This window comes from Porites lutea, chromosome 9 (assembly GCF_958299795.1).
Source record: "Porites lutea chromosome 9, jaPorLute2.1, whole genome shotgun sequence".
In the NCBI taxonomy this organism is placed as follows: Eukaryota; Metazoa; Cnidaria; class Anthozoa; order Scleractinia; family Poritidae; genus Porites; species Porites lutea.
Genome location: NC_133209.1, coordinates 11812874 through 11837854, shown reverse-complemented (window position 1 = coordinate 11837854; position 24981 = coordinate 11812874). Strand labels below are relative to the sequence as shown.

At 38.0% G+C, this 24981-nt stretch overlaps 1 protein-coding gene across 2 annotated transcripts; it reads left to right on the top strand.

Annotated features, from left to right (window-relative positions):
* The first annotated feature begins 260 nt into the window (after positions 1 to 260).
* On the top strand, positions 261 to 24574 carry LOC140947503 (uncharacterized). 2 transcript variants are annotated; one of them, XM_073396619.1, is made up of 18 exons: positions 261 to 571; positions 5003 to 5151; positions 6196 to 6273; positions 9587 to 9715; positions 11529 to 11570; positions 14252 to 14398; positions 15172 to 15219; positions 15441 to 15551; positions 16395 to 16448; positions 16640 to 16798; positions 17774 to 17827; positions 18326 to 18370; positions 18709 to 18828; positions 19549 to 19608; positions 19955 to 20038; positions 20952 to 21008; positions 22598 to 22805; positions 23435 to 24574. In XM_073396619.1, exons 1-18 carry the CDS (start codon positions 279 to 281, stop codon positions 23508 to 23510), a joined length of 1914 nt encoding a protein of 637 aa, XP_073252720.1. In that variant the 5' UTR covers positions 261 to 278; the 3' UTR covers positions 23511 to 24574. The 2 variants fall into 2 exon arrangements, with proteins under 2 accessions (XP_073252720.1, XP_073252721.1); XM_073396620.1 differs by lacking the exon at positions 18326 to 18370.
* The last annotated feature ends 407 nt before the right edge of the window (positions 24575 to 24981 follow it).

Sequence of the window (24981 nt, the reverse complement as noted above, 5' to 3'; positions counted from 1 at the left end):
GAACGTTCGAAATCTACTTTTTTAACGTAAAAATACGTCCAATTTTTGTGTCGTCTTGAAACTTATCTTTCAACCATGTAGAGTACAAAGCTGCAACGAGTTTTTTCTAATAATCCTCGAATAAGCAACCGCATTCGTCTGATTATCTGCCCGCGTCCAATCAAAGGCGGCGTTATTGAGGAGCTGCTCCAGCTGTTTTTTACGTGACGTCCCTGCCTCAACTGCTTTTAACCGCTGGCTTTTGAACCTGTGGACTCGGCGATATTGGGAGGATATGGATGTCATCGAATTTCGAATTTTTGGACTCAATCTCTTTTCCACGTCACGACTGTAATATGAACTCTGAACTGCGAAAATCTGCTGGCTCAGATATCAAGCGACTGCAGGAGATGGTTAAGAGGCTCGAAGAACAAAATGCCCAGCTGAAAAGCAGCGATTATTCGTTGAACCGGCGGACTCCAAACAACCGAGTTATGGGTGATGAGGCCACTATGGTTAAAGTCAAATTAAATTTGGATGATGTTCCTCTATTGGATTTAAATGCAGCGGTAGAAGAAGATGACGATACATGGTAAATAGATTGTTTCTTATGTTTTTTATTGTCCTAGGAAATCTTTTTATATTTATCAGCTGATTTGCCGCGAACACTGAAGAGCGCCAGCCATAAAATGTTTAACTCGGCAGGAAATATAAGCTTACGAGAAACAGAGCACTCAATAATAGCTTAAGTCATCAGAAGGTTGATTAAAGGAAACAAAATTACGACCATGAATTAATGTAATTCACTAAAGCCTTGAAGAGCAAGACCCTGAAAAAGGAGCATGTTCTTTTATTACTGAATATTTTATGAAACACAACAACTTTTTGCCTTCTTACATAAGATTATGTTTAAATTTGTTGGCTCAAAATCCTCCTGTAGTTCTTTCAGTTTTTCATTGCAATTGTGTTAATTTGTTAAATATAATTATTTGCTTAATAGTCCTCACCGGAAATGTCATTGCGGCGCTCAGCTTAACATAAATGTCAGAATGAAATAACAGTGTTTTCCTAGACTGTATGTCAAGATACAAAATTGCTGTATTAAAGGGCCCTGATACAATGAGCGAATTTTATGCACTAATTGTGTTTGGTCATACAGTCTAGGAAACCATTATTATTTCTTTCCCACAGTTCTCTTAATCGCTTACAGTGCAACTGGGAAAACCATGAACACTTGAAATATCTCAGGAATGTTTATTGTGTTATGTCCAATTGCAGCAAAAGTCACGACACACGAACTGGCCACAAAACCACAAACTACACTGTAATATTACTGTTGCCACTTGCAGATTAGTTTTCTCACACCTGATTGGTTTTTTCTTGCAACACAATAACATTCCAGAAATATTTCTGCAGGGTTCGTACAGGTCATGGAAAACCTGGAAAGTCATGGAATGCAAGAATTTCGTTTTCAAGGCCTGGAAAGTCATGGAATTTAATTTTCTGTCCTTGAAAGTCATGGAAAATTAAAGTTTTGTTTGGTAGATTAGTTGCTGCAGTTGACAAGGCAAGGATAATGTAAGACAAAGAGGAGTAATTAAACAGCGCGAATGACATGCATTTTAGTGGATACCAGAGTTTGTTTTTGTTGAACTGTTTAAGGTCAAAACGGGGTTTGCAAATTTTATTGATGAGTGGAGTCACTATGACTTCTGCTTCACAAATTTTGGAGTCATTTTGGAATATTTGGATTCAAGTATCACAACGAAAAAAGCCACTTTTAGACTTTCCAACACGTGGTCCTGGCATGTATACACTGTCTTGAGGGATACATGAAGTAGCTGTGGCGGTCCGCTGGCCTGGAAAGCTCAAATCCATGATGGCAGCTATCAAGTAAACTTTGATTGTAATTTACCCTCTTCCTGTTTTGTCGTGCAGTATAATTCTTTAATTTTGACGATTTAATTAAGGTTTACAATGTTTGAAATTAACGCAAATTGTATTTGTTGTGAAAAAGGTAAGGACAAAATTGTGTTTGTTACCAAAAATTTCTGGAGTGGAAGTCAGGCTCCCTGTTTGTTACTGAAAATGTCTGGAGTCAAAGTGACTCCCTTCGTAACCTCTGTGGAGTCATCTGAACAATTTTGCTGTAAAATACGCTAAATTTGGCGTATTTTCGAACCCTGTCCAAAAATATGCTAAAACAAGTAAAGTTTTGAAAATTTTTGAACATGACAGCTAAACCTAAGGTCATGGAAAACTAGAAAAGGTCATGGAAAGTCATGGAATTTGAAGAACTTGAAAGAGTACAAACCCTGTTTCTGGTGTTCACAGTTGTCTCAGTTTGACTGTAATAACCTGTTACATTTTTTTGTGCTTACTGGCTTATAGCCAGTACACATTATGTCAATATCTGTGTAAGTCCGTCCGTTTCCTGGCAACCATCTGTAGTCTACTGTGAAGAGGGTTCGACCAAGCCACTTACAGTGTATTATGACAGACACCAATAATGGTAGGTTGAAGATGATAACAACATTAGGCTCGATTACCAGCTGCTGTTCAGGAAAATGAGCCCGCACTCGACCGAACCCGGGGGACGGCGGAAATCAAGCCTATAACAACATACGCTTGCCTTATACTCAAAACGTTCCTGGAGAATCTGCAGACAGCTGTGAAGCACATTCAACTGGACAACAGATGATGCTGGTGGTCTTGGTGACCAACTAGCCCTACAACTCAAGCGTATTTACACCTAAGCTCCACTGCATAGACTTAAAATCAGAAACTCTCTCTTTGACAAGGCTTACCCAGAATACGTACGCCACCTCAACGTTCCCAGCCCCTGACTCGCAGGCAGGGAATACACTGAGCAACACCAACTATGTTGGATTTCAGCTGGGTTTTGTAATGTGTGAAAGGGAACTTAGAAGTTTACAGATGTTTCAACTGTTTCACAAACCCTGAAGCTACCTACTAACTGCAGTTATCTAAATATAAAAGGTGTTACCATCAAGTTTCCTGGATTGTCAATGCTTCCAAACCCGTTGTACGGGTTGCTTAGCACCAAAGCACTAGAACAGGCAGATCTTTGACAGCTGGCGTCAATCATTGGCAGGATTGTATGACGGGAAACAACTCGGAATTTTTCAGTAAAAGACAATCCTGAAATGCTGTTAAACTAACCTCCAATGCATGTGCGACCACCTTTGATGTCAGTGGCTACCTCAGTGGCTACCTCGCAATTATTTATTGGCGAAAAGACCAAAATTTTCTCAGTCAAATTAATACACTTGGAACCTCTTGTTAATGACCACCTCTTGCAACTGACTAATAATCACCTTTTTGGATGACAGTTGTAGAATTTAGTTTGATCTCTTTGTACTACACTACTCAGAGTATGAGAACTTTTCATGACAAGATGAAACTATGCATATCATATATTATAAATACATGCAATGAATTCTTCTCAAAAATGTAGATGTGTTCGGATCGCTTCTAAGAAGAGGACCCCCTGGGTCACCACTGGCTCATTATGGGTGATGCTCATCACAAGGAAAGTGAAAGTTCTAACATAAAAGTAGCATTCATCCAAAAGGAACATGAGGGACATTTCCTCAAAGATGTAGACCCACAGATGTACCAGCAAGTACATTCTATCCAGTCAAACTGGTGGATGATGATGACTATGTTGGCCCTGTTATAACTAAATGACTCAGTCAGGACTTTGTGATCCTTTTTTTTCTGTCACAACTGAACTCACTGGTCTCCAAAGATTGATAGGATGACTGGTACAATTACAAGCATAAATTTTTAATGCATCAGCTTGCATTTGTCAGAGGACATCGTTTTCTGTTACATTTTTTTTTTAGGGGAGGGGGCGTTTGTACACAGGCTAGTAGGCCCAAAAAGAAGAAGAAGGGTGGCTGTGTGGCTGCATCAAATGGCTTTCATTTCCCTTATAACAGCCATCATTAGCTGAACCCAGCAGTAATTGATAGGAAAATGGAAAAAAAAATGTCTATGTACATTAAAGTTGGATAAATTAAACTTTCACTGAGTGACTGATGTACTATTGATATTGTCTCAAACCCCAAAACATGGCTCTTTGCACCACAGGTGTTAGAGTGCTAAAAGCTAGGCCTCGTACTCCTTACTTCGCTCACGACTATATTTGGGTATAAAGTATTATAATAAGTATGGAATTTCTGGGCTTGTTTGTCAGACAACATTTCATAGGGAAAACAGTGGTGGCATTGCGAAATGGTGGCTGTTTTCTCTGGCTATTATATCTTATTCGGGGCTATGCTCCCTGAGGCAATCTTATTCAACATGCTCGTGACGTGAATCTTTGGTTCAAACTATTAATTTTGTTTACAATGTAAAGTTTAACACTTAGGTTTTAATTATTGGTAGTGTACATTTACAACTTAATACTACCATTGTAATATTATATTATTGTATGCAATCACTGTTGATGATGTAAAGTTAAAGATAATTTCGTTGAGAAACGTGGCCTCCCTCCTGTAGTATTGATAAAGAGTCGACAGAGACTGGAAATGGCACAAGAAAAGTCTCTGGTACCCAGGGGAGTAATACATATAGGCCAACTCTTCCAAAGTCTCCCGGATACGGCACTGATCTCCTGCTTTCCCGTATGGGTCACCAAATCTCTCACATCAAATGGACTTCTGAGCTTCTCTGTGCTTTAGTTTGAAATTTTGCCCATTTTTTTTTCTCAAAATTCGAACTACTTGTTTATTACAAGTACGGTTTCTGGAACAGTTTTGCATGTATTTAGTCTGTGACAAAGTTTATTTCATCATTACAATGATGAAAGTGAATTTTGATAGTATGTACTTTATGTAAGACTCCATTGCATTGACATTCGGAGGGGGTTAGTGCAAAAGAGAGAGTCTCCATATTTTAGATTTCCAGGTAGAGGTTGGCATCTCTGGTAATATTGTGGTCACTTTGTTATCATCATTCATAGAAGAGGTTACATGATTGTTTTTAACTAAAACAGGTTGTATGTGTCCCCAAGTCATCCGCCATCTGCTGAACAGAAAAGGATCAGCCCTTATAGATACCTAAAAGACAGCTTGGATATACCTGAACTGAATAAAGTGAGGGGTTCACTTCTGGCCAAACTGGAGTCAATTGCAGCACAAGAAGGTGGGCATTAAAACTAGTCAGCACCAGTTAGGGAAGATAATTAAAGAAAAAAAGGTGTGGGACGGTTATACTGTAAAATAATTTGACCAGATTACATTAATTTTTCATACCTTGGTGAGAAAAGAGAGGACAATAAATAAGAAATCAGATAACCATTATATCAGAAGACAAAATGTATTGTTATATTCCTAGACTTTCACTCAACTAAACAGGGACTGCCATTGGTTGATTCTTGGTCACGTGGCCTTGACTAAAATCAAATGTATCCCGATCGTGATACATTAAACAATGTATCCCGCTCGGGATACATTGCAGCACGTGATCAAAGCATGGTGGAAAGTGGTGTGACAGAAGGCGGGAAAAACACCGCCAGGTCCAGCCAGTTTTCTTTTTCGTGAATGAACACAACAACACAAAAACGAAGCCTCAAGCTAAAAAGCAACGATTTTTAAAGTTATCCCAGAAGTTCCCAGAAGAAAAACAGCAGCTAGTGGAGGAAAAAGATGCAGATAATATGAGGAAAGTACTTTTGTTTGTAAATCATTCATTCAGTGGTTTTGAGAATTAAATTTGTGTTGTTATAAGTACCGAGTCGACTGTTTTGGTTCGCTCCGGTTATTCTTTTGTTGCTGTTGAAGTGAAAGTGTAGAAATATAACAAAACACTTAATGTCAGGTCCCTCGGGAAACCAGTTAGTTTTGTTTTCCCTCGAGTCCTGATGTTTCCCTCGACTTCGTCTCGGGAAACATCAGGACTCTTGGGAAAACAAAACTAACTGTTTCCCTCGGGATCTGACATTAAGTGTATAATATTATATCCAAATTATTTGGATGTTTAAAATTTTCAAGGACAGTTTGCTTTAAGGACAATTTGCCATCTTATGTTTAATTGTTTTACAGGTACAGAGCACTATTACAGTAACAAAAGAAGGATTGCTTTCTTTCTATTTAACTTAATGCTCAATAAAAGGTATGCATCTGCAACCTGTGTACTGCAGTGCTGGCTTTCTTTTCTTTAATTCTTTTCCCTGGTTGTTTTTTGTAGAGGCACTGTCAGGCTCCCCTCCCAGTGAAAGTCAGCACCATCATCATCGTCATCCAGATCATTCAAGAACTGATGAAAGTAAGTGTGTGCGGCAGACTTTATACATTAAATAATAATAATAATAATAATAATAATAATAATAATAATAATAATCCTCAGAAAGGTGCTGGAAGTCTGAGGTCTCGGGATGAGACTTGACTGGATGTTTCTCCCCAGGGAAAATCCCTGTGCTAAATTTTACATAATAATAATAATAATAATAATAATAATAATAATAATAATAATAATAATAATAATAATAATAATAATAATAATAATAATTGTAATTAATCAAGTCTGAGCTGTGTCCTTTCTTTAAAAACATTAGTACAGCATGTTGCCCACTATCCGGCCAGTACCAGTTTCCAGCCACTTAAAACAAAAACTCAATTTTTGCAGTGCCCCCTTTAAGTTTTCCGTAAACAAAGTATTTCGAATTGAAGATGAAGATTTCACCTTTAAAATGCAATTTTTGGCGGGTTTACGGCTTGAGAAACAGTCGCAGAAGGCAGGTAAGTAAACTTTTCTTGGCTAATATTTATGCTGTTTATGGCGCAGTGAAACTAGTGGGCGTGGTGTTCAAATAAGGGTTGGTAATATGTGATATTTTCAAAGAAACTGTTTTCTATTTAAAGTGAAGTTACTTAAAGGCCAGGTTGTCAGAAAAATCATTAATTCTTCCTGAAATTCAATCTGTTTGGGATAACGGGGCCAGAAGTATTCACTGATGTCAGGTGCCCAGTATCTGGCCAGTTTTTTCTTTGCTGTGCAAAATTGATGAATTGGCTGCATACGTTATCCGGGAAATATTTATTTCACATCTATGACAATAATAAAGCTTTGGTTATATAATATAATCTGTATAATGTAATTCTACTCTACTCCTTTTGAAAATTTTCTTTACTCATTCAGAGGCTAATTGATTTCGTATGCATGGCTTGTTTTGCGTGACTGCATTTTCTATATATATATAACCGAAAGCACAAAGTTGAACCCAGAATTCACATAGAAATGGGGTTGCAACAGTCTGAAAAATTTCTCAAAGGGATTGAGAGATGTGAAAGAAGGAGGAATTAGTGCTGGGAAATAGTGATTCCACATCAAATAACTTATTGCATCTCTGTTTGGGGTAATTGTTCAGTTGCAATGTTGTCCGAAATTGAGAAATTACACATAAAAGTAGGAAGAGTCGTTCATAAAGTCCCACATGCAGAATGTTTTGGACAGTGAAGTGATGGACTTATGTCAAGCGGCAAGTCATCTACTATGGATACGTATACAAACATAGACTAAGCTGTTGAAGTCTTTATAAAGGTGAAGCAATGGCTCAACGGCAGATTGATAACATTTTTCACTTTTGTTTAATCTAAGCATGAGGGTTTATTACTTGAGGTAAAAGGAAAGAATACAGAGTTAGGGAGAAATAGTTTTGCATCAGCTTTATAAGTTGCCGCTACTGACCTGCATTACCAAAATAAGTCATTTGTGTATATATGTATGTATGTATGTATTTATGTACATCATCTTTTCAATATTTTCCGTGAAGTTTAAGTGCAAAATTTGTGTTCAGAAAGAGGTAATTCATAATTTTAAAAATCACCTTTTGGTCATGTGACCAGCTACGAACTTACTCATTTTAAGAAAATGGTGTGGGTTTTGAAAACCAAATCACTATTATTTTGTTTAAAAATAAGACCCACTAATCGTTTTTGGAAGGTAAAATCATATAACTTTTATTTTCATGAAAATGATGTCACATGACCTCTAAGTGCAAATGATCTATATAAGGGCTAGGTGATTTTATTGTTCCCAGTTATTCCGAATATGGTATTGTTGTAATAAATTAACTCTAATAAGTAACCACAACATCTTGCTTGTTTTCTTTGCTCTGTTGCTTGATATGATGCAACGTCAACAGATTAAAATATTTTCTGATCCTTTGAATTGTTAACTGCTCCAAACATTTGGAGAAAGTTTTAGAAAGAAGTTTTTTTATTGGAAATGGGCGATTCCAGAAAATATCCATACCATACCACGGACGGCTTTTAGGATTTCCGAAGGGGAGGGGGGGTTCACGATTATGGAATTCTGAGGGCATGGGGGGTATTTATGATTGGAAATCCGAAGGCATGGGGGAATTCCACAGGTGGGATTTCTGGAGTAGAAAGTGTAGAGTGAGTTCCTTGAAAACGCTATTGTTGTGGACTTTTGTAGTTCGTAAATAAACCACGAACGTATGACCGCGGAAGCAGAAGACAAGCATCGATAGATCAGACACGTGTTCACGCTCATAACTTATAGAAGTGAACAGTAAAACATGGGTTTCACATTAACCTTGATGAATTTCTTGTCACATGAAAAAAAAAAACTGAATATGTATCTTACTGCTTGCAAGTTTCTTGTTACTCCCGTCCGATGAACAGTAAAAAAACTCGCACCAGTCCCTGGCTTCCAAGGAACGCCTGTCAGAGTAGAACACTTTTCGTGCACACTACATGACGTATAAAAGGACGCAACACGACTCGACGGTATATTTGACCGCCGAAAGATTTTAACAGTCTGAATTTGAGCTATTTTGCTTTGTAAACGTCAAAACAGCACAAGAAAACAAAGAGGAGTAAAATTGCCGTTAGTGGTGTTTATTTTTATAGCCAAATTCGGACGTAAAAAGGAGTTTGCACAGCCTGGCTACTAGCGTTAGGTTAGAGTAAAGCTTGTCGCCTGGCGCCGCTAGATCACAGCCTTGAGGAGGCATAAATTCATGTTCGTTTGTTCATATAGGCGTTGCTAAGTCGAAAATGTACTTCCAAAAAAACGGAAATTCTGAAGGGGAGGGGGGGTTCACGATTATGGAATTCTGAGGGCATGGGGGGGTAACACATTTTGGAATTTCCGAAGGCAACGGGGGGATAAAACATGGAAGCCGTCCGTGGTTGGGTATGGATATTTTCTGGAATTGCCCAATCACAAGTGTAACTTGTGACTCGATATATAATTATCAACCATCTTACCACAGACTGTTATATGCCAAACTGCAACAATGGTAAGTAGTGGTGGCTCCGAGTTTAACACCAGGACAAATGCCTGCTTTGAATTCCTGAACTGGCTTAAGCCTCCCTTTGTAGTATGGTGGTTGAGAGCTGCCCATAGGAAAAATCTCAATTTTCCCAGTTTTTTCTATATTTGTGTATTCTTAGTGCTTCATCAAACTAACAGTTTATTTTTGTTATTGACATTTTTTTAGGTTCCACAAATTAAATCATTATTATAAGGCAGCATTAACATAACATTATTATAGTAAATGTAGTTTTTGATATCCTTAAAATAAATCAATGATATTTAAATCACGTAGGTTCACATAGGAAGACATCAATGCAAATGACTGACAACATCCAAGGTGATGATAGTGAACTGAAACAGCAAAGGCATGTTCCTTCTCCCACAGCTGTCAGCCAGGATGATTCAGATCTGGTTGTGAAAGGTGGTTAATTAACTTTTTGAGATATGATTCAGACAGAGACGGTTTTTCTAAAATACAGCATATATATAGGTGAATCCTGATGTACATGTAGTAGCATGTTAACTTGAACCTTCAAGGGAAATCCCAAAGTCTCGGGGCAGAGTCCAACAAAATTTGACAAGTATATATGGGCATTTTGCATGCATGGGCAAGTACACGTGTAGCATGTAAAAATTACTTAATACCTAGCAACATGAGCTGGTTGTCCCACATCACAGAACAATCACAAGACTTCACGCTACAGGTGTTTCTTTAATTTTTTTTCCACGACTTTCACCAACATTTTCAGAGGACTGCTTCTATACCAAACCATGCACAACCTATTTTTATTATAACGTTTCATAAAACCATGCTAAGAATCCATTGTCATCTAGGAACACTCTTTAAGCCATTAATTTTGTTTCATTTCAAAATTTTTGGCCTTCGCTTTGAACTATTGTGCAGGGTTTTAATTAATAATCCTAGCAGCAGCTGGAGAAAGGTGTAATGTTACTGGAGAATATTTTGATTGAGGCTCCACATCTGCATTAAAAATAGTCATAAGCTAGCAAACGTTAGGCGGAAAATTCTGCATAGTAAATGGAGAATTCTCCGATCTCCAATGTAATGAACACCCTAGTTGTGGTACTCAGAGGGTCAACAGTCTTGCACAAATTTGTGACAATCTTGGATCTTGAACAATAATCCATTTGAGGTGAAGCATGTTAATTTATAAATAGCAGCCAGGCCTTCAGCTGGATGAAAGAATAATATGATGCATGGATCCTGCTCATAACGGACAGAGAAGACGTTTTGCATCCAAAAGGAGGTGTATGAGGCATGATTTGTGCATATTTTAAGACATTCTGCATCTTAGGGGTGGGATGCATGCAGCTAGATGGATCATTGAATGGCCTAGCTATATGCTTTAATTATTGGGATACTGCTTCAGATATACTGTACCCCTAAGAACTTTATATTCTGAATACAGTAAAACCCCACGTATAAGAACCTAAAATTTAAGAACCTGTCAGGCTGAAATTTTTATTTTAATCACCCTCACGTAAGAACCATTTCAGGCTGAAATTTCAAAGTCGGTTCTTAATTTCCAAAGTACAACATAGAAAACAATAACATGTTCATAACTTAGCACTATTTTGTAAGATTTATATGCCTTTAATGTTTGTACTCTACTATATTCCATGTAACTAGCATGAAAAATGTGTGAATAATTTAGTAAAAAAGGCCATGCCCACCAATACAAGTACTTTTTTCTTACCAAATAATAAAGAACCTATTTAAGAACCTGGATAGCGTGATTTCAAGTTAAGCACCATCTATGTATAAAGAACCTGTTCAGGCTGACATGGAAAAATTTAGGTTCTTATGTGTGGGGTTTTATTGTAGTCATTCACTTGTAAGCTTCTCATTTATATTCTGTATTCCAGTTAATGTCAGCATTGTTTTTAACATAACTTTTTTTCTGTTTTTTACCTTTTGTACAAATTATATAAGCTTAAATAACTTTTGTTGACAATATATATTTAACACCATTTGGAGTGTGTATTTTGTTTTATATAGACACTTGCCACCTAGACTAGCCTCTGCTATTTGTGGGCAGTGAGAAAATAAAACTGTAAATCTGAATAAACCAATGAAAATGAATGAATGAATGGATGTCTTGAATGAATGAAGAGATTCATATGTGACTGTTGATTGCATTTTGCTGATGCCATTTTCATATTTTTCATTAACTGATGTTTTCATAATGTTATTGTTTTCCTTTTTTTGACAGGTCCATTAAGGAGAAGAGGAGGCCCATCCAAGCCAGCAACAAGTAATGAGATATTTTCCATCATTAGGCTAAATGTAAATAAAAAATTTATTCATAGCCCGGGAAATTCCCTGCCGAGGAATGGTTCTAAATTTGTTTTATTCAAGGCTCACCATCATCATCGTCAATTTCCATTCTTAGAGTATGTGGCACTTAAGGTGCTTCTGATCTGACATGGAGGGTAAGACCCTACTTTAAACCACTAAGGAAGGGGGAGCACCCTCGAAACGTCTGGTTTTTTCATGCCCTTTCAAAGCACATTTTGATAAACTTTGTAAAAATTATCGAACTTTTGCATTGCACAGTATTTTCCAATTTTTTATAACATCTTACTCTACTAAGCTGTTCACTCCAACACCCTTCTAACAGAGTACCAGTGGTGGTACATGAACACTTTAGAGAGATGTTGATCAGCCCAGTCAAAATAAACTGGCAGAGGGCAATTTTGCTGCTTCCAATGCTATATTTGCTGGCTACTCGGCACTTAGGTTTAATAATTACTTTAATAATATTATCAGAACTCGAAATTGTGATTGATACGGTCACCAATACAACTATTATTTTCTCCTTGGCGACCAAAAGTACTGGTTTAGTTGCCACTTTGGTGACCAGATTTCTCTATGTTTTACATTTAAATTAAAAGTCTAAAGAGTAGAGTTAAAACAAACAAATTTTCATCTTACAGGTATCTTGCTGAATGTTGTGAATTAGCATATGAAAAAAACATTTCGTATGAAATTATTATGTAAGAAAATCAAATCTCACACGTGTTTAGAAATTTTCCAGTCTACGAACGACACTAACCGAAGAGGACATAGCATCTTGTTCCAAAACTTTTCGGAAGCCTAAAAATGCTGAGGAAGAGAGGAAGTTAATTGAAAATGGTACCCAAAGTCAGCTATTCCTCTGAAAAAGTATATTTCTTTGAAAAAATTTTTCTGGAATGGCCGAATGGTAGGTAAAATCCAGTACTCGAGCCTTGCCTATTCCCAACTGGCAAGTCTTTAATGCAATGCTTGGACGCTGCCATAGCCAATATTACCGCCGTGTCACTGAACTTTTGGCTGATAAAATTGGTGAAAGAACAAGGTTTAATCTTTTGCAACAGTAAATTTACTGTGTGTGTTATTTTGAAAGAATATTTAAATATTCAACCACCATTTGTTGTGTCAGTTGCTGTGCTGATCATTAATATTCATAGGTCACGTGCAATAGTATAAAATGTCATCCTTATTAGTATCTTTTATATAAAGAATACTTTTGAGGATGAAGTGTTTTAAGTTTGACGGTGCTTTACCGGGGTTTAAAGCACGAGCATGTGATGGATTTTAGCGGAGGTGATTGGGTTTTGAACTCATGAATTATTAATGAGTTTTTGAATGTAAATTGAAAACTGCACTTGTTAAGTTTAAGCCTTTGCTGCCTGTTACTTTTATCTTGCTTTTATCGAAAATATTTTAACTGGGTTGCGTGATAAAAATAATTACTTAAGTGGCCCAGCCCACCCCTTAGAGCTTGGAACAGCTCCAAGGAACCTTGCTGTCACATCTTTCCTGATGGTCACAGAAATTCTAAGCATTTTTGATGCTTGAGGTCCAAAATTGTTACAGAACACTCTAGTGTGTTATTAACACCGAGTGTGTGTAATTTATTTATGATACTCATTAAAGATACATTAATCTTATTTATCAGTAATTTTTGATTGTTATTAATGAATTTTTTTCAATTTTCATGTTTTTCTTCCTACAAAATTATTCGTCTCTTTTGTAGTCAATCACTCGCTCTAGCACAGGGTCCAGAGGAGATGTGTTTGTTGTTAGAACATCAAAACCCGTCGAAACCTCTGAATAAATGGGTTATTTTGATCGTGTTACATTTTCATTACACATTCTATAGACCACAAACCAAGAGACTGAGGGCTGGCAAGATCGGCTTACAGTATAAAATACGGAAATTCTTGTCCTTTTTTTTACTTGGCACTTTGTGCCTCGGTCACCCTTCTGGTGACGTGCCGTGCGCCAGCGAGGATATGGCTTGTACATGTGGTTATTGATTTTCGAAATGGCGAACAACAAAGTTGATCTGGGTCAGATAAGAAGCGAAGAAATCGTTTACAGTAGATTCACAAAGATCCCATTGGGCTAATTAATCGTGCTAAGTGACAGGTATAGACATTTTCCAAGGTGACACTTTAAATAAGTAATTCATTTATTCACACAAAACTCCTCTGGACCCTGTGCTCTAGCGCTCTCTCTGTTATCTACATGAGTGTAAACATCAAAAATAACGTTGAAAAAGACACGATTTTCTTGTTGTTTTTTCTTCCTAAAAGTCCAGGCGGCCATGCGATTTCCTTACAAATAAACCTTGAGTTGCATTTGGGTTGCCGCACCTGCTAATGGAATTATTATACGTTCGTATGCCTGTGGTACAGACGATCTGGTGGTCGATTGGTCGGTGTACGGTCACGTGATTACCAAATTTTCTCAGATGGGTAGTTTACCACATTTTTTTACCCATAGTGCTCCGACGCGCGCGCTTCGTGCACGAGAGCTTCACTATAACGAAACCTGGTTATAGCAAACAAATTTTGCCAGTCCCTTGGCCCTTCATTATATCGAGGTCCCACTGTATGGATAAAACCTAGATTGGCTAAAAATTTTTTTCAAAACTTTCCATGGTAGGTTTGCACAAGAATCCAGAAATTATGAATGGTGACAGTGATGATGGCAGTGATGATGATAATAACACACTTAGACCTCAGAGACGTGTCCCTGCTACTTTAAATTTTCACTCCACGAACCAGGATGACTCTAGTCTTGTAGTGAAAGGTATTTTAATTAGTGATTTTTGTGGTGTATACGTTAAACCACTACGTTACTTAGTGTTATTTTATCAGCCAATTTTCAGGGGTGCTGAAAAAGACAGTGCGATTCTCTTCTTTGTAATCTAAATTCAATCCTGTCATGCACACACGTGAGTTAGTTAGTGCTTACAGCTGTATTTGAGTTTATCATGGCGAGGTCTTAGGTGTTGATTTTTTAATGGGATATGTTGGGTCTTAGGTCTGCCTCTCAACAGTTTCTCTTAGAGCCATACATGTAACCAGTATGCCACTAATTTAGTCTTGTAAGCCAAAGTATAATTTGGAAAGATGAAAGGGTGTGGCATTGCAGGTGTATGTGTCGTTTTTCATGTGTTTTAATGCTGTGCATCTTTGACATGCCCTTTTATTCAACTTGAATATTTCTGCAGTTCTGCAGTTTCTGTGTGGTTGTTTGTGTTTTAATTTTGGGTATAGTCTTGTTGTGTCTGCCATAATTGCAAGTTCCTATAGTAAATATTTATTTGTGAGAATCGATGAGATCTTTATGAGATTGGAAGGGATTAGTTTGAAGTCTAAGACTTTTAGTTAAACTGTGTTAATCCTTCTGGCAAGTTTTTCATTAACTTTGTAATAGAAACGTTCCCAAGCTTCCCCATCCCCTGTACATGTTCATAAAATTTAATATTACATAAAATATATTGTAGTTTGTAAATAAAGGTATCTGTGTATAGTGAGGTGACTTAATATTAATCATTTCAAGTATCTGTTATTTGGCAGGTCCAGTTAAAAGGAGAGGACCATCACCAAAAACAAGGGCATCATTTGGTGAGAGGGAAAAACACTTATTTATTTTAATTTTAAATGTGCACATGAATTAATGTGTTGTGATAAAGTTTTGCACGTAGTATTTCATGAAATTCACAGTCAGTCATCAACAGGGTCGCATGTTTGTTGAAAATTCAGCTGCATTGTATAGTTTATGAACATGAAATTTTCAAAAAACAGTGGACTTCAAAGTGACTACAAAATGATTCCCTCTTTAACAGATGCAGTTACAAGTGTAGATGGTTATTATGATGATAGTGGGTTTGTCCATCAAGAAAGACCACAGAGACAAGTCCCTGTTCCTCAAGAATTTGAAGACCTTGTAGTAAAAGGTAAGGTTGCTGATTTTTTAAACACATTTCATAAAATGGTTGATAATAAATTTATTATTGTAATATTTTATTGTTCAGTGTGGTGTTCCATGCTGTAACACACTATTCAATTGACTCATCATTGGCTCTTCTTGGGTAGGAAGCAAGGCACTTTCAGAAACTTTTAATTATTGGGAGGCTCTGAATACCACAACACTACACTAAAGTAAACAGACACCACAGCACCGGGCAAGTAAAGTTGCTGAAACATCAACCCTGTGACTGTTTTGTTTACAAGTAGTCCCACAACTTGCATGTTCTTCAGTCAATGTCCACATTTACCCAGGATGCTCCCCTGCATTTGTGGCCATTCAATCCTCTCACAGCTTTTATTTTCCTAAGCCTTAAGAAATAAAAAGATTGGTTAACAGACTGAAAATGAAAGAGGTATTTAACTTTCCCATTCAGCGTGTAAAAAATACTATTAACTGACTCCTGTGTCCAATGTCAAAACCATACTCCTAGACTAGCAAGCCTACTCATATTTCAAATTGTTTAAGTGACATCAGCCACTTTAAGACATGAAGTGATGTATATAATAATAATAATAATGATAATAATAATGATATTAATAATTACTATCATTAATTATTATTATATTTTATTGAATTACCCATGACATTTCTAAATTTGTTAATTTTTCTGGGGGTAAATACTGATCCAATTAAGGGTAGTTTTGTTGTTTAGAAGCTAGAAGTTTTAATTGATGTTTAGCTATCATAAGCATTTGATCTTTGTTTTCTTCAGAAATATGTTACAAAGGTCTTAGCAAATTATAAGGTGACATAACAATGTACTTTGCAGGTCCTTTAAAGAGAAGAGGGGGAACTCCGCAGCAAAGACAACCAGTAGCTACAGGTTAGTTGAAAATTCACTTTGAGTCCAATGGAACTTCAATGGTTGGCTGAATGCAATGAGAACTCTTCGTATTTAACCTTCGCTAAAACTCTGTCTTCTGTCCATTTAAATTTTGTGTAAAACAGTGTTTGTTTACATCCATGTTTAGTTTAGAAGATGGCTGATTTTAAAATAATTTGATTACCTGGTAGGTTTACACCACAGTGCAGGACTTATGAATGAAAACAATGATGATGATGACAGTGATAATGATAATTACATGCAAAGACCCCTACAGAGACGTGTACCTGTTGCTGCTGCTGCTGCTGCTTCCGGCCCAAGCCTGGATGATTCTAATCTCGTAGTGAAAGGTAGTGGCAGAAGAAAACAAGCATTGGCATAATTATTACTCTGATTAGTTAATGCCAGTGAGAGTGTCAGGAACATTTCTTCATCATTGTTCACACGTACCGATAACATTGATTATATTATTCAATCAAGTGAATTTCGTGTACACATGTACTGCATAACTAAGGCTGTAAAAACCCAATCTGACCACATCTGCTCAATGTGCGGAAGGGACTGTCATTTCGGAATCGGTCTTTCCACGCGAGGCGATGTTCGAGAATCACAAATCAAAGCACGACACCATTGTCCTTCAAGACTGAAGGATGCCAACCAGTAAAAACCTAATCAATCTTGTTCATGTTATGTTTGAGTTCATAGCCACAGTGCTCTAAACCTTGTTGAAATCACCTTGGCGTTTTTTCGTTTTAAGTAAGTGTTATCAGCCTTGAATGGCCTTTGTCTTGGTGCCTTTGACTGCACAGGGCTAATAACACTTACTGAGACCTTGATTATTCCAAATATCACAAAAACCGAATCTAATAATTGTTTTATTATAGATTGTTTTGAACAAACAAACAAACAAACAAACACACCATTGCATAGAATGCACTTTGACATCGCTCTTGGAAATCATGCATTGTGCATGCAACCTACAGATTGGTCTCTAATCTGCTAGCAGTCAGCTAACTAATCTGTAGGTTGCGCTGATTTCAAAATTTCCAAAATTAACTGTTGGCTCCTAGCCAATGAGAAGACGATTAGTGATAACAATACTTCAGAAATCTAATGCTTCCTTCTTAGAACTGCTTGACATTGAATCCATGACTATCCAAAGTTGGGTTGCAGCCAGGCATACAGTTCAGTGATTCATATAACAGTAGCTGACTTTCCATTTCTTGTCACTCCTTACTACAGCTTATTAAGGAATCCCCAGTCTATTTGAAATCCCTGGCTGCACTCCTAATTTTCCACCTGCCTGTGCATACATTGCTTTTCAGGTCCATTAAAGAGACGAGGTGGAACTCCGCAGCTAGGACAGCCAGTGGCTTCAGGTGAGTTGAAGAAATTTAAAACACAAAAAAAGGTAAAAACAAGGGTAGTTTGCCGGGTTTGGCGGGAGGTACGTAACTGTAGAGGTCTTAACATTTCAGAACTACATTCCGTGGGTTGATACAAAGGTGATGGTGAATTTTATGCCTGGTCAGTAAACGTACGAGGATGATATTTATTTAGTTAGTGATGCAGTGGACTAGCAATAAAATAAAAAATTAGAGTTCTCTCAACAGCAGTCCAACCTATGACCTGTTAGTTACTATCCCAGGCCGGAGATCCTTAGTTTTGCTACAGCGTCTTTTAATCCCCTAACACCTTCATCAATCCGTAACATCTTTAAACCTGGACGCCATCTTGGTACTGGTGTAATTAAAGGAAACGTTGTCTTAGCAATTTTGTAATTTCGCATGTGGCGTTTTGAATTAACGCGGACCTTTTGCTCCAGAATAGAGGGGTAATTTGTCGACCATTACATGTCTTTACAACAAAATCTACAGGTCCCGTAAAAAGAAGAGAATCACCACAACTTAGAGCATCAGTTGGTAAGCATCAGACAAAATGTGTTGGACTTATGTTTGTTGGGAGTAGAAATATTCTGTTTTTGTTTGTCACAAGCCTACTTCTTTTTTTTCAAAAACTATTTGCGTAGAAACTTGCAGTGCAAAGGGAACTGCTTAGTAAAATAACATGTCAATATATATTGACAGTGGAAGGACTTTTTTCCAGTGACCTTTTTGTTCTGATAGTACCGAAACTATCTCTGGTTGAAAACGTAGCTATTATCCAACACGCGACATGCAACCTAGTACCGTGTCTACCTTATTGACATGGAGGTGTATATGATTGACTGTGGCTTAAGATCTGTTTTCTCCTTCACCAGACGAAGTTTCCTATATGGATGAATATGATAGTAATAATGGCTTCGTTCCTCAAGAAAGGCCACAAAAGCTCGACCCAGTGCCTTCAGTACCCCAGGAAAATGCAGACCTAGTAGTTAAAGGTTGTAATCAATTATTTTACTGCACTTTAAAGTGGAAAAAAGATGTAGACAGTCTCTTTGTAACTGACTACTGAGAACGCATTTGGTGGCTGCTATAGAGTGTTTTCACATGACGTCACGGCGGCCATATTGGTGTCCCAAAACAATGAAACGGCGGCCATGCTGGTGTCCCAAACCATCCCTCCGGGAGTTGAACTCTTTTCTTATGCAAACGCTTTCTTTTGTTCCAATATAATTTGCATATATGCTGGCCACGTGAGTGAAAACACTCTATAAGTACACAGCATAGCCCCTTTAAGCGCTTTGTTCGCGAATGTGACGTTACTGCTAAATATTGTCGTTTCTTTTCAAAATAAAATAGTAATAATTACTTTATTTACACTCTGCCTTATAGCAGAAAAGCTAGTTGAGCCCAGCAGATCAGTGACTACAAAAAATAAAAATTTCAATTGAAACATAACAGGGTTAAGAATCCTTACTAGCCTAAGATGGAATAGCCTGCGAACAGCAGACGCATTTCCGATCTTCGCTTCTCTCCCTCCGACCTGAAATGCGTCTGCTGTTCGCAGGCTAAAGATGGAACAGTCAGCTATTTCAAGACTATCTAAATACGGGTCTTCGTGAACTAATCCAGCGAGTGTTCAGGGCGGGAGCTGTACTCGGGGCCTATGGAGTTCAATGCTCTAACCGCTCGGCCACGCTATTTCTTCCCCATTTCAGGTCCATTGAAGAGAAGAGGTGGTACTCCAAGGCCCAGACAGCCCGTGGCTACTGGTTATGGTTAGTTGTATGTCTTATAATAATTTTCTCTTCTTGCTATGTTTTTAGCCAATAGTTCGCCTATTTCTTCCTCGTAAAACGAATGAAATTTTTCGCCATTTTGTATTCACTACCAAAGCAACTCAACCTCGTCCCCAGGTCTTCTCGGTTAACCGTTCAATAATCCCTGCACACATGACTTCATCAGTTCACATATCTCAAAATTCTTCCAAATTTGGTCGACAGTAGCTGGTTATAATGAATTATGCTTGGGATTTTAGCCAATCAGAAACGGAGAAATATTTTGAATGAATAATAATAATGGTTACAGAACAGAATGAAAGTTAATAATATTATTACACAACAGGTTTGGTTGAAAATGACGATGAGGAGTATGTACAGCCAAGACGACGCGGCGCCTCTCCAGCTTCCAGCCAAAACGACCACAACAGTAAGTTATCACACAATAGGCACACACATGGAATCCAAGAATGTAGTTGTAACTGTCATTCATTTACCCTCGAAGTACCGCTTAAGACGTCTTAAGAACTCGTGTTTGCATTGCATGGTTGTTTGCTCCTAATCATATCAATATTTGGACCGATGTATTGGCTTTTGAGAAGAAGGAAAACGAACCAACAACAAACTACTACCAGGAGATACGGTCCCAGGCCACATTGGTCGGAGGCAATAAGTGCTCTTATCACTTCGCCATCGTTGCTGGTTGCAATAATAACACAGTCAAGGTCGTAGTTGGAGGTTATGTTAAGAATTCACTAGTTGAGGATTTGTTTGAGCTGTGGGAAGTAACATTAATCAGTTTATAGATTACTGTTACTGATAGATGATTGGCTTCGATGCAGGGAGAAATCTATTCTTAGTGGCGTTTTAACCCAGTTGGTGGTGCTCTGATGTACAGAAGAGTAGCGCTATGCGCCAGTTCAATTTATTGGCAGTAGATTTGTTCAAGACCATTTGGTCCAGGTCCAACAGTCTGCTCGTATGATTTTAAAGAACTATAAAACAAAGTCAAAATGGAAGATTTTATTGGAAACGCTCGTTCAACGGGGCTGTAGATTCTCCGTTAGAAACAAGAACCGAACACTGCAGACTTGTTGATATTTGTGTATACTAATCTTATACATACGTAGTTTAAATTGTGAAGGTGGATCTAAACAAACTTGTTGTTCAGAATTGCGGAGGGGGCCTGATCGAGGATATAAAAAATATATATCTGTTCTTTTGCCATTTGTGTAGTATAGTTTTTGACTAGCGTTTGCTCCTTCGCTGTAACATGGTTAAATACAGCGCCCTTGTTCTTTGTTTGAAATACCTCTGATAGTTTGATATTGATTTGTCACAAGGTTCTTGGAAGCGGGATGACCCAAACTCTGACGCAAATATTCCAGTGGTAACAGCAGGTACTTGTGTTTTTGAGTAAATACATGTAGACTTTCAAATACCGCAATACTCTTAATTGTACTGGCTCAGCTTCCCCGGGCCTTAATTATTCCTTATGAGATGAGTGGTCGCATATCCTTGGCTTATCAGGACGTAGCAGAAAGCACAATAGCTCCAGCCTCATTCGTGGTGTATTCAAGCCTCTCGCTGATCAAGATTCTTTTTCCAGGTTTGGAGCTAAACTTTGGAATGCAATTCCTAACGAATTTCGTCAACTCTCCAAAGGAGAAAATTTTCATGACTTTTTGCCCTCGATAATGGAAGCAGAGGACGATTATGTTGAAGAGTTCATTCTCCTACAAAAAATGGCAAATTCTGCAGCCTTGACTCAATGCACTAGTAATTCATAGGTTCTGTTAGTAGTAGATTTGTCTTGTAATGTTATTCTTTAAGACTATATATTTTGTAACTTTAGCTTGTTTTTCTGTAATTCTTATTTATCAACATAGTTTATTTAGGTTACTTTACAATAACATCTGTTATGACTGCTGTAACCTTTCCTCTTCGCCCGCCTCGTCTAGCTTTTGCTATTTGCGGGCGGAGATGGCAAAATGATGAGTAAGAAAATAAAGTATAGTGATGCAGTCTTGCATATTTGGGTTTATTCCAGATACCTGTCCTTCCAGAACAGTCCGTCTTTTGCAAAGAATCATGTTTAGGTGCTTACGTTTCCGCGTGTATACTCCAGTCGTCTTTTGGTAGTCGCGAGCGGCGCCCCACAGCTAAGAAAATTTGGTTATCTATCCATCCGATAAATTTTGGTAGCCATGTGAACGTACGTCCGTCCGACCTCCCGTCTAGGGTTTGATAGATTGTGCTCGCAAAAGTAGCATAATATGCCATTAGGAGTGTTCGTATATTTCTCAAATTATGCCACGAATAATTATGCTAACTTTTTGTAAATTATGCTTCTACTTTTTGCTTTAAATTTGGTAAAACACCTCAATTACTCTGCAACAAACAAGTAAATGGCAATAGAAACTTTAAGAGTGCATAATTCATTGTCTGACAATTATACAAACCGAAACAAATAACAAGCTTGTAGAGTCCTGGGTCACTTCCTGTGAACGGAGGTGTAATGAAAGTGACAACAAGCAAACAAAAAATTGATTTTGTTACTTAAATTCACCTGTAACACTGATCTCGGGCCAAGAAAATTGGCTGCATGATCAATAAATGACAATTTTGAGATGCCAAACCAGCAAAAAGTGCCACTTATGCTAGCAGTGCTCTTTTCGGAAAGAAGATGAAAATTACGCTCATAATGACAAATTATGCCAAAAAGTTTTTAACGGGGGCTTCGCCTTTTGCCTTGGCTAAATCTATACATTGTGTAAATGTGCTGTGTATGCATATTAACAAGAAGCTGATTCACGGTACAGCACTTGGCGCAGTGGCCAAAACTGCAGAGTAAAATGGTATTAATATTATGATTTATTTAGTTCAACTGGGAACTTTTCTTAGCGCAGTAGTGAGTTATTTTCAGAATTGTCTTCCTCTACGAAGTTCTTTGTAGTTACATGTTCTCTTTTGTGTTTGTTGCCGAAAGTTAAAAGACGTGAACCGAACCAAGTAAAGAGAAGGGAGCCCGCAAGACCTCGTACAGCGGAAGATAGTGAGATGCGCAGGCGTAGTCTTCCTCAAGCGCCAACCTACAGTAGAAGTGGTCCTAACAGTAGACAATCCAACACTCCACCGCAGGCACCTGCTTCAAGGAAATCTGTCACCCCCAGAACTGGGCAGCTGGCTGCACCCAGGTACGACTTGACTCCCGCCTTTTTCCCCACTGCTCACTTTCTGCTTCCTCCACTCACAACGGTAATCTTGGGGGAAGAGGTAATTATCCGTTGTACGGGAGTGTTTGCACATGACACCAATTTGATCGCTTTAGAATGGTGATTGTATATATTTTTCGGCCGTTGTCGTTGTGGAGATTTGGTCAGAGGTTCAACAGTATAACGGCACTATATTAAAAGATCTGGGTTATCATCAGATTATCAGATATTATTACTGCTAACATGTGTATTATTTGATCCATTAATAGCCATACTTAGACGACAAAACGTTTTGTAAATACCATTTCTGCATGTGTTTGTTAATTAAAGAAAAGGAAAGTGTGTTCAAACTGCAAAATTTGTTGAACGGCTTCAAAAATATTCCTCTGGATCCATGTATTTTTTCGAATGACCCTGGCCATCATTGTTGAAGGAAAATAGAAAACCTTAAACATTGCTGCGTTTTATCAGGGCTTTAATTTCCTTTGCATTGTCTTGGAGATTTTTTTGATGAGTTTTTGAACCCATGATCACACTCAAGTATCCCGTTTCAAGGTTTCAAGAAATATTCATGTAAATGCTTTGGAGTGTCTTCTCTTTTTCTCTTAAAGGAGAATTCCAACACCTCGAGGACTTAGTCCAGGCAGAACAAACAACGACGATAGCTGGAGTGAAGGGTGTTACTAGTGTGATAACGTACTGACTGGACACCTTGTCCCTACTCAAGCAGCAAGGTACAGCGAGCAAGATATAGCTGTTATCCAATTATGTATTATGAACACGGAGCTCATACTGTATTGATGATCTCGTGAAATGCTTTACTGTGCTTGCGTGGAGTTACGTCTTGGATCCTCTGTGAATATTTGACGCTTACTCGGTTGAAGTGTGAAACAGATATTTTATTACTGGATCTCAAATGCAGCTATAAATCTAACTTATGACATTTTGTTTTTTTTTGTTTTATTGCTAGCCCTCTACCACCGAGAAGAGTATTGTACCTGCCTCAGATTTTAGTTCAGATTAGAGAGTATTTTTAAAAAAATCCTTTTAGTTAGATCCAAAACTCTTTCGACTTTTTTAGCCTGAAGTTCGGGAGTATTTTGTTCGTGAGCGAGTTAGCTATTGTTTTACCGCCATATTTGATTTTAAAGAAAGGTCAAGGCTATCCTACTAATTTGCCAAAACATCTCTCTCACGGAGAAGCGAATGTTGCTTGCACGCCTCCAGTGCAGGTTAAAATCCGTTAAATCTGACATCCTGCAGTAGTAGCATGCGTTTAGTCACCCAACGTTTCTGTATCGCGCCCTTCAATTTTTAAAAAGCCGGCATGCCTTTTTATTACTGCTCGCCTTCTACTTCAGAGGACTGGTGCAGCACCTCATGTGTCTTTTTTAAGTCTTCGTTTAATCGTATTTCGTTGCGAACAAAAGGATCCAGTGTTTGCTCTCCGCGGCGCTGAAGCGTGGTTCTAGCCTGCTTGGAATCCCTGCTTATTTTTTGTGTTACGTAAAGAAGCTGTTTTTTAGCTGATACAAGTTTTGTTGGTTTAAACCGGAACCGAACATAAGGACTAAGAGGTATGTGGTACTTCCACACTAAACGATGTGATTAACTATCCGGATGTATAAATCGTCTATTACACTGAAAAGGGACTGTTATTTAACGATTGCCTTTCCCTATGAATAGTCCAAAAGGTATTTTATTGTTAAATATTTTAAATAATCATAACAATAAAAAGTGGCTGAGAAACAAAAAAAGTAGTGTATAATTACTGGTCATTTATGGATGGTCGTAGAAGCAACTCGATATTCCGATAAAAGAAGCCTACGTGAACAGCTCCAAAAAACGTTCGTGTGGGAACTAAATGAATACAGGCGGTACGGCAAAACAATCAAACAATTTTCTCGCCCGCCCCCAGAGCTCCGCAGAGAGCTTGCTCGCTGGCCTCCTACCCGCAGAGCCTTTCCTACACTTGCTCGATTTTGGCCTACTCAAGAGAGCTCTGCATGATTCAAGTAAGGTCTTTGTTCAGTTTCTTGAGCATTCTAATAGTCGTGCGCTCGCTACAGCAGGTTCAGTTATGACTATTGGTGTTAAGATCAATAAACGGATGCTTGCACTCCCAAAAAATAGTTTGACAAGAGAGAACAAGATTGAC